This window comes from Chionomys nivalis, chromosome 13, assembly GCF_950005125.1.
Source record: "Chionomys nivalis chromosome 13, mChiNiv1.1, whole genome shotgun sequence".
In the NCBI taxonomy this organism is placed as follows: Eukaryota; Metazoa; Chordata; class Mammalia; order Rodentia; family Cricetidae; genus Chionomys; species Chionomys nivalis.
Genome location: NC_080098.1, coordinates 12127774 through 12144094, shown reverse-complemented (window position 1 = coordinate 12144094; position 16321 = coordinate 12127774). Strand labels below are relative to the sequence as shown.

Genomic DNA, 16321 nt, shown 5'->3' with positions numbered 1-16321 from the left:
TTTAAACAATATTTATCCACAAACACAACCCTACAGAAGGTACTAGAAGGAAATCTCCATCCCCAGGAAGTTGACTATATACACAAAATCACAGACAATAAATAATATCATACCAGCAGAGTCCAAAGAAGAGAAACATACAAATACACAAACATATGTGCACATGCGCGCACACACACACACACACATACACATCATACTATCACCACCAACAAAATAATAGGATTTGACAATCATTGGTCACTAATACCTCTCAATATCAATGCACTCAATTCACCAATAAAAAGGCACAGGCTAATGGAATGGATACAAAAACAAGATCCATCATTCTGCTACATAAAAGTAACACATCTCAACGTCAAAGATAGATATTACCTCAGAGTTAAAAGAAAAAAAAGGTTTTCCAATCAAATGGACCTAAGGAGCAAACTGGTGTAGTTATCCCAATATCTAAGAAAATGGACTTTCAAATAAAATTAATAAAAAGAGATGGAGAAGGCCATTTCACATTCATCAAAGGAAAAATCTACCAAGATGATCTCAATTCTGAACACCTATCCCATGTTAATAGTGGGAGACTTCAACACCACACTCTCACTATTGGACAGGTCATCTAGACAGAAACTAAACAGAGAAATAATGGAACTAACAGATGTTATGACTCAAATGGTCCTAACAGATATCTACAGAAAGTTTCACCCAAACACTAAAGAATATGCCTTCTTTGTACCACATGGAACCTTCTCTAAAATTGACAATATATTCAGCCACAAAGCATGTCTCAACAGGTACAAAAAATAGGTATAACCCCCTGTATCTTAACAGATCACCATTGGATTTCAACAATAACAGAAACAGTAGAAAGTTAAGTAATTCCTAGAATTCAATGAAAACGAATGCATAACACACCCAAACTTGTGGAACACAATGAAAGAAGGGCTAAGAGGAAAGTTCATAGCACTAAGTACCTTTATAAAGAATCTGGAGAGATCTTATACTATTAACTTAACATTACACCTGAAAGCTCTAGAACAAAAAGAAGAAGACACATCTGAGAGGAGTGTCTGACAGGAAATAATCAAACTGAGGGCAGAAATCAGTGAAATAGTAACAAAGAGAACAATACAAAGAGTCAATGAAACAAAGAGTTGGTTCTTTGAGAAAATCAACAAAATAGATAAACTCTTATCCAAAATAACTAAAATGAAGAATATCTAAATCAACAAAATTAGAAGCAAAATGGGGGACATAAGAACAGACACTGAGGAGATCCAGAGAATTGTTAGGTCATACTTCAAAAGATAAACAAAGATCAGATAAACAACTTAAATAGATTGATAACCCCTAAGGAAATAGAAGCTATCGTTAAAAGACTCACACACACAAAAAAGCCCAGGATCAGGTGGCTTTAACATACAATTCTACCTGGCTTTCAAAAAAGAGCTAATACCAATATTCTTCAAATTATTCTACAAAATAGAAGCAGAAGAATTCATTACCAAATTCTTTCTAGGAGGCCATGGTTACTCTGATACTCAAACCACACAGGCTCAACAAAGAAAAAGAATTACAGACCAATTTCCCTCATCAACATTGATGCAAAAATACTCAATAAAACATTGGCAAACAAAATTGAAGAACAAATCAAAAAGGTTACACACTGTGACCAAATAGACTTTATCCCAGAGATTCAGGGATAGTTCAACAAACAAAAATCTGTGAATCCATCATATAAATAAGCTATAAAAAATGATCATCTCATTAGATGCTGAAAAAGCCTTTGACAAAATACAACATGCCTTCAATGATAGAAAGCTTGGAGATATCAGATATACAAGAGACATATCTAAACATAACAAAAGCAATATACAACAGCCCTTTGTCCAAAGAAAATGGAGAGAAACTCAAAGAGATTCCACTAAAATGAGGAATGAGACAAAGACGTCCACTCTCTCCATACCTATTCAATAATGTACCTAAAGTTCTACCTAGAGCAATAAGATAACATAAGGAAATCAGATTCAAATACAAATTGGAAAGGAAGAAGTGAAAGTATCATTATTTGATATGATATGATAGTATACTAATCAACCCCCAAAACTGTTGTGGAGTATTTAACTATGTAAAGATGTGTTGCATTTGTTTAACTATGTAAAGATGCATTGCTCTTTTACCTTGCCTGCCTAAGGCATCTGATTGATTTAATAAAATGTTGAGTGGCCAATAGTGAGGTAGGAGGTATATGAGGAACTTATGGACAGAGAGAGTAAGTAGGAGGAGAAATTTAGGCTCAGAAAGGGAAGCAAAAAAGAGAGAGATGCCATGGAGATACCAGGGGCCATTCAGATAGACACAGAGGAAGCAGGGAAATAGGATATACAGAATGAAAGGAAAGTTAAAAGCCCCAAGGCCAAGTGTAGGCGAATAGAAGCAGATTAAAATAAGATAAAAGAGCTAGTGGGATAAGCCCAAGCTAAGGCCCAACATTCATAATTAATGTCTCAGTGTCTTTGAGAGCTGGTGGTGGCCCAAAGAAAATTCCAATTATAAAAAGCTCTACCAGGGAACCCAACCCCTCCAGCTAATGAATATCTTTATTCAAGTGCTTGGATATAGGATTAACTTAAAAAAAAAAAAAACAGTAGCGTCTTACATACAAATGATAAACAGGCTGAGAAAGAAGTCAGAAAACCAATAGCCCTTACCTTAGCCTCAAATAATAAAAAATATATTGGTGTAACTCTAACCAAGGAAGTAAAAGACCTGTATGACAAGAACTTCAAATCTCAAGAAAGAAACTGAAGAAGATATCAGAATATGGAAAGATCTCCCATGCTTGTGGACAAGTAGAATTAACATAGTAAAAAAATGGCCATCTTACCAAAAGCAATCTACAGATTCAATATTATCCCTATTAAAATCCCCAAAGAATTCTTCACAAACCTTAAAAGAACAATGCTCAACTTCACATGGAAAAACAAACAACACAGGATAGCTAAAAACAATCCTGTACAATAAAAGAACCTCTGGAGGCATCACCACCCCTGATTTCAAGCATTTATATAGTAATGAAAGCCACATAGTGTTGGCATAAAAACAGACAGGTGCATCAATGGAATCCAGTTGATGACACCAATGTTAATCCACACACATATGGATGCCTGATTTTTAAAAAAGAAGCCAAAATTATACAATAGAAAAAAGAAACCATCTTCAACAAATGGCATTCTATCCCAGCAGAGGAAAGGAGGTCAAAGCATTCTGAAAGAAACGAGTTGTTTTCTGTCTAAACCTTTACTAAATGATTGACTGACTTTTATATGAATGTTATTTATATCTTACTAACAAGCAACTATCTTCATACACCAGTATTGTTCCAGGTGTAGCCATGGGTCAGGCAAAGGAAGAGGGTTAGAAGCACATGTATAATTTCACTATTCATGGGCAGAGCCTTCCAGGGTTCTGGAGCAGTTCAGAGGGTCAAATGAACCTGTACTTGTGTGTTGAGTAACAATTTTATTATTGTTGGACTGCATCTACAACAAATATCAAATCACAAATCCAAGAAACTGCATAAAGATAAATATTAATATTGAAATAGACAGGGTTGAACAGCAAACACTCCCTCCCCCCCCAAAAAAGCAATCTCTGTTGAAAAGCAAAATAAAGGGGAAATTTTGGGGGGCTTGGGGTGCTGTGTATGGAACCCAGGGCCTTGCACATTTTACCACTGAGCCACACTGCAGCCCAAGGAAGTCTTTCAGTCCTCTCAGAAGGTGTAGGCCAAAGGCAATGGTTTCATATCTCCAGAACATTAAAGAGAATAAAATTGTCAACCTGGCTTTCTAGACTCAGAAAATAAGCTAAAATAAAGATTTCTTCTAAACACAAACACAAACTGAGAATTTATTATCAACTGTCCAAAAGAGAGAATATGATCATAGATCTACACAAGGACCTGAAGCCTCCAAAAATGGTGTAAATGTTGACATCAAATGGAAATCTTACTAGGATCAATTATATAAAATTCTACATGAAATTACTTATATTAAAATATAAGGGCCAGAGAGATAGCTTAGCAGGTAGGGGTGCTAGCCACGAAGCATCATGGATCGAGATTGATCTCCAGAATCCATAGCGTGGAAGGAGAGAACTGAGTCTTGAAAGCTGCCTTTGATGGTCACGTACATGCTATGTATGGCACGTGTGAGCCCCATACACATAAAAATAAGTGTTAAAAATGGCAACATCTTTGTCTTTTTGTAGTCTATCATATTCAAATCTCTAAAATAAATTAAGCCTTTGATGGAAAACTGGAAACACACACCCAGAGGCGTTTGGAGTAAGACATGTGGACCGTGTTTCTTGGTAGCTGCTGAAATACTCTTGGCAGTGTTCTCTCTAAACTGAAGGCTAAGCTGTTTATTGAGAGAGTTCCTGACATTTCTGCTGTGGTGACTCTTCCTTAGAGTCTGCGTTCCTCAGAAATCTTTTTGTTGCTTTTTTAACTTTTCTCCTAGCCTTTTTAATGCATAAATGAATTAAAATCTAATTTTAACATTAAATGTATTGAAATCTGTTTTAATAATTATCTTTAATCATGCATATGATCTGTTCAATGTAACCAGATATAGAAATTTTGTATATTTAATTGGGACTTACATAGTTTCACTTAGAGAAGCAGATCACTGGAATTACATTCTAAGTTGTTCAGGTTCATGCTTAATGATTCTGAAAATGTTTAGTGCATATGTTCAGACATTGGACTTAGTAGAGCTTACAATATTCATGGTAGTTGCTGCTGTGATGGAGTCATTTGACTGAGGTATGCACATACAAGCATATGATATGTATTATATATAATATAATTTATAATATATAACCATATATATCGTTATCATATAACTATATTCATTAATATATAGTGATATATAGTATGTATGTGTATGATATATATATTCGTGTATAATTATATATTATTATATATTTATATTATATGTTTGTGTGTAAAATTGTATGCACACATATGTATATAATATATGCACATACACATGCATAGAAACATGTGGCTCCAGTTCATTCAATGACTGGAAAGATATACACACTTATATATGGTATATGGTATGGTATTAGTAGAGTTGTAAGCACTTGAAAAAAAATTTAAAGATATTTATCTTATACTCCCCCTTTCCCGTGTGTGTGTATGTGTTTGTGTGTGCATATATGTGTACAGGTTCTTCTGGAACTACAGTTACAGTTATCTGTGATGTGGGTTCTGGGAACCTAGCTCAGCTCTAACTCAGACCCTCTGCAGGAGTAGCAAGCATTCTTAACTGCTGAGGTATCTCTCCAGCCCTCATTTTAAAAATATGTTTTTAAAAAAGGTTAGATAAAATGCTCATTTTTGCTATGGCACACATCTGCAAACTTAGCACCCAGAAGACCGAGGCAGGAGGATTGTGAGGTCAATGCTAGCTTCGATTAAATGGTGAGACCCTGCCTCAACAACAGCAAGCCAGCGTCCGGTCCCTATTTAAGCTGCATAGGCTAACAAAACTAATAAAAACCTGATTTGTCTAGCATTAAATCAATTTAATGAATATTACTGGCTACCTGAAGTTGTTTGGGAATGAAAGTTGAAAATAAAATGTAACAATGGAGGAATAAACAGCTTCCCTTTCAAAATTTGTTTTCTTTCTCCTTTAAAAACTGTTTTGTTTAGAGATGATGTTGTCTAGTACAAAGTGGCCTCATAGCTGGTGACCCTCTTGCCTCAGCCTCTAGAGTGTTGGAATTACACTGGGCATTCGCCTGACAAGACTGGTTTTGTTGATGAATAAACAGATTACATTAAGGTGAGGAAAACAAAAGAGAAAAGTTTAATTCCTAAAGAGAGACAGAGAATAAAAAGATGTATCTTGACTCTCTAGACCAAATCTTGGGATTTGAGGAAAAATGGAAGCTTGGAGCAGTAGAGAGCAAGAAGAAATGCTAGGCTGTTAGAGCAGGATCGAAGCCGGGAGCCAACACAACCCGCAACCAGTGCGCGCCTCTGCTGTGGTTCTTGCAAGCATGGATGCCACCCTGGCACGGCGGGCAAAACCGAACAGCAGCCTTGGTCTCAGCAATAACGGCCGTGCCGATGAGCAACAGCGTGGTATGTGGGAAAGAGGGTGTGCCTCGCAGGCGCCCAGGCTCTTGCAGAGGCTCTGGTGTCAATTCGCTGGTGAGAAAGCAAGGGTTGAAGCCCACGTGTGGGGAACAAAACCACTTTGCATAGTGAGGGTAAAATGTTTGCTCTGGAGACCAAGCCACTAAGGATGCTACTCCACCTGAGGTTAGGACGTAGCACCTGCCCACGGCTGAGGAGGGTAGGGAATTACCGCATCTCCAACTTGTCTGTTTCTCACTCTTAGAAAGATGGCAAATCTCCAGTTTTTAATTAAGAGGGAAATATTGTGGACATCACACAACAGTTTACATTCTTTTTTTTCAACTAAGCAAGTGAGCTATAAGATCCTGGCAGGAAGATGGATTTGTAGGTAAGGGCACTAAACCACTGAGTCTGACAGACAACTCACGGCCCAGGGCTCACAGGGTGTAAGACAAGCACTAATTCTCCCATGTGGGCCTTGGTTGTACGTGGTCCACCACAGATAAGTAAATGTAAAACTTTTTAAAAACGGTATAAAGTTCTTCACATAACTTTTAAATATTTTTCATTTGTTCAGGAAATACTAAATGCTGTTTTCATTAGCAATTTTTAGTTCCAAGTATATTGAAAATACATATTTAATTCATCATTGAAATACCGAAGATAAAATTATATGGAAGATAAAACACTACTTTTAGGTTAAATTTTATTTAGTTTTTTTTATTTCTTTATTTCTTTTTTTTTAATTTAAATTTATTTATTTATTTATTAAAGATTTCTGCCTCCTCCCCACCACCACCTCCCATTTCCCTCCCCCTCCCCCGATCAAGTCCCCCTCCCTCGTCAGCCCGAAGAGCAATCAGGGTTCCCTGCCCTGTGGGAAGTACAAGGACCACCCACCTCCATCCAGGTCTAGTAAGGTGAGCATCCAACTGCCTAGGCTCCCACAAAGCCAGTACGTGCAGTAGGATCAAAAACCCATTGCCATTGTTCTTGAGTTCTCAGTAGTCCTCATTGTCCACTATGTTCAGTTTATTAACTGATTACTGGATTTGTTTATGAGGGAGTCTCGCTATGTAGCCCAGGCTGACTTCAACTCACAGGTCTCCTGTCCCAGTCTCCAGGACGCTAGGAGTGTAAGCAGGCATCAGCATGCTTAGCTCGCTTTAATTTTAAATAGGCGATTGCTCAGAGTTTCAGTTTGGGTCTCCTAGAGCGGAAACTAAAGGGGAATTTGTTTTAGTGGTATATGAGAATTTTGTTTCTAAAGCTCAGCAAATCACTGTACCACCGTACAGTGATCCTTTCCACACGGCAAAGTCTTTGATCTTAAAGAAACAAAGAAGCAAAATTAAAGGCAGAGAGATGGCTCACTGAGTAAATGTAGCTTCTGTACAGGGCTGACAACCTGAATTCAATCCCTAGAACCAGATGTGGAGGTGCACATCTGTACCCTCAGCACTGCTAAAACAACAAGAGGGAGATTAAGAGAGGAGCACTTGCTGGAAGCTCCTGAGCCAGCTAGGCTCGGGTGTGCAGCTCAGGAAGGCCTTATCTCACAAGGCAGAAGGTCAGAACCAATTTCCTTAAGTTGTTCTCTGATGTCCACATAAGCACTGCAACAGACACACATATACCCCCTACACACACATGTAAATACACAGAGTACCCATACACACACAGCACACACATGCACATACACACATGCATAAACACAAACACACCAATTACACACTCATGTATGCACACACTCACACCATAATAAATTCAGCATCACGAAATTATTTTGCATCAGCATAATTATCAAAATATAGTTAATAGCCTTTGACAGCCTCCGAAGATCACACAGGTCACATTCAGGATCTCCCTCTTTGTCTGACTCAGTTTCCCTGGCATTCCCAGCTCAGAAAAAGTGCTGGCTTCTCTCTGTGCTCTGATCTGCCAGGCTCAGCCGAGGGGGAGACGAATGGGGGAGTGAGACAATGAGCAGGTTATCGCTTTCTTCCCTTGGGCACTTTGTTTTCAACGCTATGTGTAATTTTGCCAAACAAGAGAATTGAATGGTGGAGATAATAATAATTTGGTATCGTACAGTCATATTTTAAAAATTACTAGCTTGCAGGATGATTATAGTCACAACTGCAGATTATTGCAAAAATACTAGTCATTGTTAAATATTTTATAGTTTTTGTTCCTTTATTTTTTGGAGATTTTTTTCTTTCTTTCTTTTTTTCTTTTTTTTTTTTTTTTTTGCCTACAGGAATTGCTTTGTATTGTGACAAGAACAAGATTGGCCTTGTCCCTTGTCCTATTTCCCACACAGAAGAGCCCTCAGTAGTCCAAAGCACATGTCATATGGCCTGTAACACAGACCAGGTTCCTCCAAAGGAGGCTCCGAAGTCTTCCAGAGAAGCATTTGCTGGGTGTGACCTTAATTAACTAATTACTTGGGATGGGGTGAGGTGGAAGGGAAACCTGGGAATCCAGTTTAACCTTGGTACATAAAACCCAAGTATTTGAACAGTTTTACAGCTATCAAAAGATAAACTTTACATAAGTACCCTGTACAAATACAAATTTTATGTTGTGAAATCGTTTATAAACTGATATCTGAAGGCAATGCGTGTGTCATGGTTTCTCAGACTGGCTAAACACTGCCCTTATCACTGTGTGCCTCCCCCAGGCGGCATATGCACCGTTCCCACCAAATGACACAGATTTCGAAAATAAGTATGATTAATTAGGAAGAGAAATGACTGATGCAAAGGTCCTGCAGCGAGCTTTCCGCGTGGTCATTTGCACGTAGGAGATATTATAAAGCCCTTCAAAGGTCGTTCAAAGAGGTCTAGCAATCCTTTGAGTTAGACATTTAAAGGTAATCTTAAGCACTGTGGCACTGACGGAGTTAATACACACTGAAAGAAGAATCACATGGGAAGGTGACCATGGGATTGGGACTGCCAACATAGGTGGCAGCAGCAACTGTGAACCAGAAAATGGATTTAAAATTTGAATCAATTACTGTGTCAGTGAGGGGACCAGCTTAAGCCCCCATGCCCCTCCTTTTCCGATTTGTACTTAATGTTAAACATTAACTTGAGAGTCTCACCGTTTGACAGAATGTTCCCTGAAGCTCTGGAAACCTCTCGATAACAATCACTCTGATCAGAAGAGAGTGTGATTCCAGGAGAAAAGCCAACTGAAATTATACTTCTCAGATACCCTAAGTCTGCTTTCTGCTCTCTCTTTTTGTGTCTTCTCAGTGGGAAGGGCAATGTGTGCGGGTGGGGAGGAGGAGGGCTCCTGTGACCCTGTTAATGTTGAAAGCTCAGCATTTATCTATATTGAGGGCACAGGAGTTTCTGAGTCACAGATCCAGGATTCAGTTCCAGCCTTAGGGTCATGAAGGGGGGCAGGGAGGTCGCTAGTGCAGCTGCCCCCTGCTGCTGGGACCTCAGGATGGCAGCTCAGCTGCAGGGCCTGGCTTGACACAGCTCTGCTCCCCTCTAGCTGGTATCTAGGACCTAAGATCTCAGACGCTACTGAAAGGTACCCACTTCACTGTCCACTGACACCTTCCGGACCTGGAACCAGCTCAATAAGGAAGCCTAAGGCTTGAACTAGGGCCCCTTGAATTCAGCTAAATGGCCATAAATCTTTTAAATAACAACCTGCTTAAGTTCATTCTATGAAAAAAGTCTTGAGAATTTACCTAAAGATGGTTCAAAATCTGCTTTTCAAGGGGGAGGAGCATTCAAAAAGTAAAGCTTACAAGTCAGTGATCTTGTGAAACCACAAGGTCATCCCTCTGTGCCAGACAAAAACTTCAAAAAGCAAGGAGGCATAGCGGCAGCCTGAGCGTACCCCTCAGATCCCAGTGCTTCCTCCCTCCGCTGCCCAATAGAGCAGTGTCTCTTCCCTCCCCACAACACAGAGCTGTACTCCTGAAAATCTGGCTCTACGATGTGAGCCTTCAGTGAAGATCGTCTTTTGTGAGTGCTGGCAATGGAACCTGTGGGTACAGACATAGTAGGCAAGTGCTCTACCACTGAGCTACATCTGCAGATATTCATACATTTTTTTAAAAAAAAATTTGAAAAACTAGGTGACAGAGTATTGCCCACATGATCCTCTGGCAAGGAATCCTTGTTCTTCTAACATGGCCATCTAGGGTGGACGGCTGGTCTCCCTGCTCCTGCCACAGGAGACACTAACCACTCAGACCAGGTTTTAGTTCTAGTTTTTCTTTGTGTGTGTGTGTGTGTGTGTGTGTGTGTGTGAGAGAGAGAGAGAGAGAGAGAGAGAGAGAGGTTGTGGAGGGAGGGGAACAGACAGACAGACAGACAGACAGACATGGGAGTACCTTTCCAAGCAGTCAGAGTTCAGAGAAGGGCCTCAGATATCCACTCTACTCTGCCTTATTCCCTTGAAATGGTGTCCCTTGCTGAGCAAGACACATTGTTTGGCTAGGCTGGCTGGCTGGCTTGTCTCACCTGGGAATGGTGAAGGGTACGGGCATAAATAGTTATGCCTGAGTTTTATCACGAATGCTGGACACTCTAACATGAGTCCTCAACACTTGCACAACAAGCGATCTTAGCCAGCAAGCCATCTTTCCAGCCCTTCAATCAGCTTTTGTTTGGTGGGAACTAAAGAATGTACTTCTCAACATCTGGATTATGAAACAGTTGCTTCTAGAACCAAGTCACTTACCAGTCACATGCAAAGTCTCTCCTTAGAGATTCATATAGCCCTCTACCTGACTCTATTTCCTATTTTTTTTTTTACAGTGGAAACATTTATCTCTCCTCCCATACTTTTTCTTCCTTCCTTTTTCTTCTCCTTTTTGTCTCTTGGTTTTCTTTTGGGGCTGGTAGGGTAGCCCAGGCTGGCCTCAACTTCATAGTGATCCTCCTGCCTCTGCCTCCTGATTGCTGGGGTCACACAGGCAAACACCTATACCATCTGAGGATGATTTTTCTCACTTCTCGAAGCTTTCTTCCAAGTGGGCTGACTCTCTGCTAGAGCTACTCCGAGTCTCCCCATGTCTCACTTCGTCACTGGAGAAGGGAGTGATCTACTTCTCTGATTAAATGGCTTAAGAGGCCTGTATTTTTTCCTGTTCCTGTTTTCTAACAAGGTACACACAACCGTATAATTCTACTCTGTTCTTCCAAGTCCTATGGATAAGCAGATTCTGTCACCTGGAGAGGGGGAAGACATGGGACTTGGAACACAGGAGATCTAAACATCCAAGTGAACACACCATGTCAAGGGCTAGCCATTGGTCCAATGAGTCACCAGTTGGATCTAAGACTCTCTGAAGGTCAGACCAAAAAAGAATATGATCTAGTTACAAAGTTCATGGTGCTTACTGCCTGTGTGCACCAACCATCTATATCCTCATAACTAAGCACAAAGAAAATTTTCCCAGGATCATCCCAAAGGGCAGTCTTTGGGAATACCCAAAAATAAGCCATGCCCCTTCACTACTTGTTGCTGTTGTTAAATACCCTCATAAAAGAAACTTAGGGGAGAAAGGGCTTCTCTCTGGCTCTGAGTTATAGAGTCTGGCCTGGCACGGTGAAGTCAAAGCAGCAAGGGGTGGCATCATCTGGTCATGCTAGACCCAGAGTCAGGAGGCAGAAGGAGAGTTGTCTTGTACTCAGCTAGCTTTCTCCTTTGTGTGCACTAGAACCCAAGCCTAGGGAATGGGGCTGCCATAACTGTCACAAGCCAACAGTCAGCTGAACTTCAGAGAACTGACTGTTCACATGGCTAAAGAGAGCAGCAGCGTACAACTCACGTGTAGCTGTTCCTAATCATGTTATTTAATCTAACTGCCCAGTGCAGACTCTTGTGTCACCAAAAGGATAGGATCCTTCCATGGCCTTCAGGAAGACATCATTAATATCCTACCACACAGTAAGGAGTTAGAGATATGCACCTTAACAAGCATTTGGAATGCAGCTTCTCAGATTCTAATGATTCAATAGAGTCATTAAGGCTTACTAACTAACCTACACAATGCAGCCAGCTATGGGTAACAAAGGAATCATTTTAAGAAAGCTAAGGGGCCTATCAAGCTAACCCTGGTTAGCTGCCAGAACCCTTACTCCTATGTGAGAGCCCGGTGTGTTAGACAGTGGGCCCGAATAATGCCAGACAGAAAGTGGGAGGTGGGAGGCATGAGGCTGCAGCCAGAAAAGGCTAACAAGACAGGAACCCTGCACACATGAAGCACGTGAAGTGAGCAGATGGTGGTAATGTACATGGTTCTTACATGCTTATCCTTCTCGGACTTTGCGAGGAAATTGGTAATGACAGTAGGAGTGGTGACCGCCATGACAGGAACCCCAGGAGTGGGCGCTGCAGCAGGAGCCGGAGTTTCAGCACGAACAGGAGTAGGCATAACAGCAGCACCAATGTATCTCTTTCCTATCTTCTTCTTGAGCTTCGGTGATACACTGAGGGAAGCAGAAGGTGGCCTTATAAAATGATCGCTTTCAGTTGCTGATGTCACATTCTTGGATTGATGGCTCGAAGGTCGTAAGTAGAAAGCAGATTCTCTTCCTTTGGTTGTTCTCTGCTCGAAAAGAGGCAAGAATTATTTTTTATTTCACCCCTTAGATTTGTACCCTCTATCTGTCTGCCCCGAGCAAGAACCTCAGAGCGGGCAGTTTCACTCTCAGTGAGTGTGAATCTACCTTTGTTCCTAGCTTCACAGCCCACTCTTGCCTGCCTTCATTAGCAGCTGGGACTAAATGTCCCTTTCACCCATTGTTCTAGAAGAAAATATAAAAACAGACAGACGTTCCTCCGTTCCTCAGCAGCACTGTGAAGATACAGTCCTCGTGAAGCTGGCGGGGTGGTAGTCTGAGGTTTGTGTCAAGGTGGGAAAGGGAAAGGAAGAAGGAGGGAAGAGTGAAGGAGGGATGTGTGCGCTGGGGTTTGCAGCAGCCTCTCTGAGGGATGGCTTGCTGCTTCTCTTTCTTCCTCCTCTCCCTACTTTCCTTATTTTCTATCTCCACATGCTCATCTTGTTTCAATTTCAAATGAGTCTTTTTAAAAGATTTATTTTAATTCTTGTGAGTGTGTGTGTGTGTGTGTGCGCGCGCGCGCACATGAATGCTGATATCCTCAGAGCTCAGAAGAATATGCTCGATCCCCTGGAACTGAAGTTCCTATTGAGGTTGTATTCTAGGAACCAGACTCTTCTGCAAGAGCACTGTCTACTCTTGATATCAAGCACTTAAAAAAAAACCCTCATTTATTAGGAAGCAACGGAGAGCATGAATTCTTGAATGTAGAGAGAGAGCACAGTAACCGAGATAGATGGATGATGGTAGAGTCCATACAACCTTGGCGCTTATACTGGCGTACTTTCTTCTTAATTCCATGTCTTCTTTCTGCTTATTGATCTGTAAAAACCAAGGGCCATACTGGTGATCTGTTATCATTTGCAAAGATTAAACAGGAGAAATTATTACAAAACATCTCAAGCAGATTATATGCTAAGTGCTAAAAAGAAACAAACTTGTACATAAAAGTCCCTTATAATAAGAACAGAAGAACATGTAAGTATGACTATTTCAATTAGCATCTATTTATGGCTTTTATGTATTACAGGCTATACAAATTCATATGTTGTTTGCTTATGAAGTGATATTTTGATACATTATTATATTATATAAGCCTCATAATTTAAAAAAAATAGAAGATAACAGCTAAATCTCAACAATATAAAGAACAAAATTTATTTTAAAAGTTAATACTGATTTCCAGGCATAAAATAAATGTATCAAAATATTTTATTAATGTATGCTTTAATTCATGTTTGATAGGAATTTATTAGTAATGCCAATTAGTCTAATTGTGACTTATGTGAAATTGGAAGGTGATGGGAAATACATGTAACTATTCATCTTATTATACCTGAAACCTTCTCACTCTAAGCGCTGATCAGAAGTCACCAGAAATGTGTCTTATAACATTTTGCTGTCTAAGAGGGTAGTCACTGATGCCTGTGAAGGCCCAGATCAAGTCGTATCAGTGGTGTGAACTCAGATCTAATGCTATACTTGAACCCTATTGCAACCGTTTAAAACTTGTTTTCTCCATAATCTTCAACACAGCCATTGTCAAATTCAACCCAGATTTCACAGGAATTCAATAATTCCTTAGCATTCAAATATAGCATTCATTCTGCTATACACAATGTGATCACTTCACAGTGGACCGCATTTGGAAAAATTCAACAGCCATTCCTGATGAAGAAAAAAACTCTTAGGAAACTAGCGATAAAAGAAATCTCCTAAATTTGACAAAATCTTGCTGTAAGAAAACAGACCATGCTAGTCTTGAACTCACAGAGATCCACCTGCCTCTGCCTCCCAAGTGCTGGGATTAAAGAATGCACCACCACAGCCCAGACAATTGTAATTCTTTATTTAAGAATTAAAACTCTAAAAATATTCCATCTACAACAGTTTCAAAACTACAAAATAATTAGAAATAAATTTAATATAATATGTAAGATATCAATACTGAAAATGACATATTGTTGGTGGGAATTAAAGACCTAAGTGAATAGCTCTATGTCCCCCTTTATGGATTGTCTGATTTAATGTAGGATATATTAAAACACCAATTTTTCAACCTAAAAATGTTTCTAAAAACCTGCGTAAACCCAGAGCATCTACAGTGGCTGTTTACCAACGGAAGGTTCAAGAACCCAGTAGTTGTTCAGTCCACCAGACTGGGCATCTCAACTGGTCTTCAGAATATACCAGAATCCAGCCGGGCGGTGGTGGCGCACGCCTTTAATCCCAGCACTTGGGAGGCAGAGGTAGGTGGATCTCTGTGAGTTCGAGGCCAGCCTGGTCTACAGAGCTAGTTCCAGGACAGGCTCCAAAGCCACAGAGAAACCCTGTCTCGAAAAACCAAAAAAAAAAAAAAAAAAAAAAAAAAAAAAAAAAAAAAAAAAAAAGGAATATACCAGAATCCTAAAGAAGCAGGCTCTAATGGACTTGAAGACCAATGAAGAAATGGACTTGCCAGGGAGAGTTAGAGCAAGCAGGTGAAGACAGTAAGTTTCCATCTACCATGTCCTTTGTGCAGGCTGCCAGCAGAAGTTGTGGTCCAGATAAAGGTGAATCTTTCATCCTCTAAACAGCCAGATTAAAAATGGATCGTCCCACTTCCAATGATTTAATTAAGAAAAAAAATCTCTCAGGTATACCACGATATTTGGGTTTTAGTTCATTACAGATAGAGTTAAGTTGACAACCAAAAATAGCCATCACAATTATTTTGCAAAAGTTGAGGTATGTTACACACTACAAATAAACCTTTTGTAACCACAGCTCGTACTTCTTTCTACATACAACAAATTTCCATTTACTTGTATTTGTTACTGTCTCTATTTAGATTGTTATCATGGGGAAAACTAGTGCCATGAACTCATCGGGAAGTGATATTTCCTCTTCCAGAATACATTGTGAGAAGCTACAAATGTTTGATGGAAATTCTAACCTTGGAGTTTTCACAGGGATTGCTTCAGGTTTTATGGGTGGTGGCTTGTTCTGTTGATGTTCGTTATCTTTTGTTTTGTTTTTTTGAAACAGTGTTTCACTGCATAACCCTAGCCTGGCTAGTTGGTCTGGAACTTTCTGTGTAGATCAGCATGAATTTAATTTCACAGAAAACTACCTGCTTTGGGCACCCAATTGCTTTAGTTCTTAACATTGAGAAATTTAGGAACATAAAGCTGTTATTGTTTTTCCTGGTTTTCTTTCAAGAAAGTTAGAATTTCCTATAATGTATTTTGATCATATTCAGCCTCCTCCTCTTTTCTACCCTCCCAACTTTGCCCCCCCCTTTGTTCTCCACCTATCAAGTCCAATTTGTGCTGCCCATATTTTCTTAGAGGTGTGGCCTTCCACTGGAGCATGGTTGACTTACCAGAGGTCACATTCTTAAAGGTAACTGACTCTTCCTCTCCTAGTAGCTCAGCCCCTCACCTCTGAGTAGGACTCCATGTCTGCCTGCCCTTCCCATGCTGAGGTCTGGTCTGGCTTCAGTTTGCACTGGGCTTGTGTGTGCTGTCACAGTGTCTTTGAGTTCACAGGTACACTGGTCCTGTTGTTACCTAGGCTGGAGGACACT

At 40.0% G+C, this 16321-nt stretch overlaps 1 protein-coding gene across 1 annotated transcript in view; it reads right to left on the bottom strand.

The window, feature by feature from the left end:
• The window catches only part of C13H10orf67 (chromosome 13 C10orf67 homolog), a 94888-nt gene that overhangs the window by 26783 nt on the left and 51784 nt on the right, over window positions 1-16321 (bottom strand). The window contains exons 9-10 of the mRNA XM_057788010.1: window positions 13516-13575; window positions 12438-12740 (exon numbers count right to left, since the gene is read on the bottom strand). Coding sequence (XP_057643993.1) covers window positions 12438-12740; window positions 13516-13575 — 363 coding nt within the window. The remainder of the gene's footprint in view (window positions 1-12437; window positions 12741-13515; window positions 13576-16321) is intronic.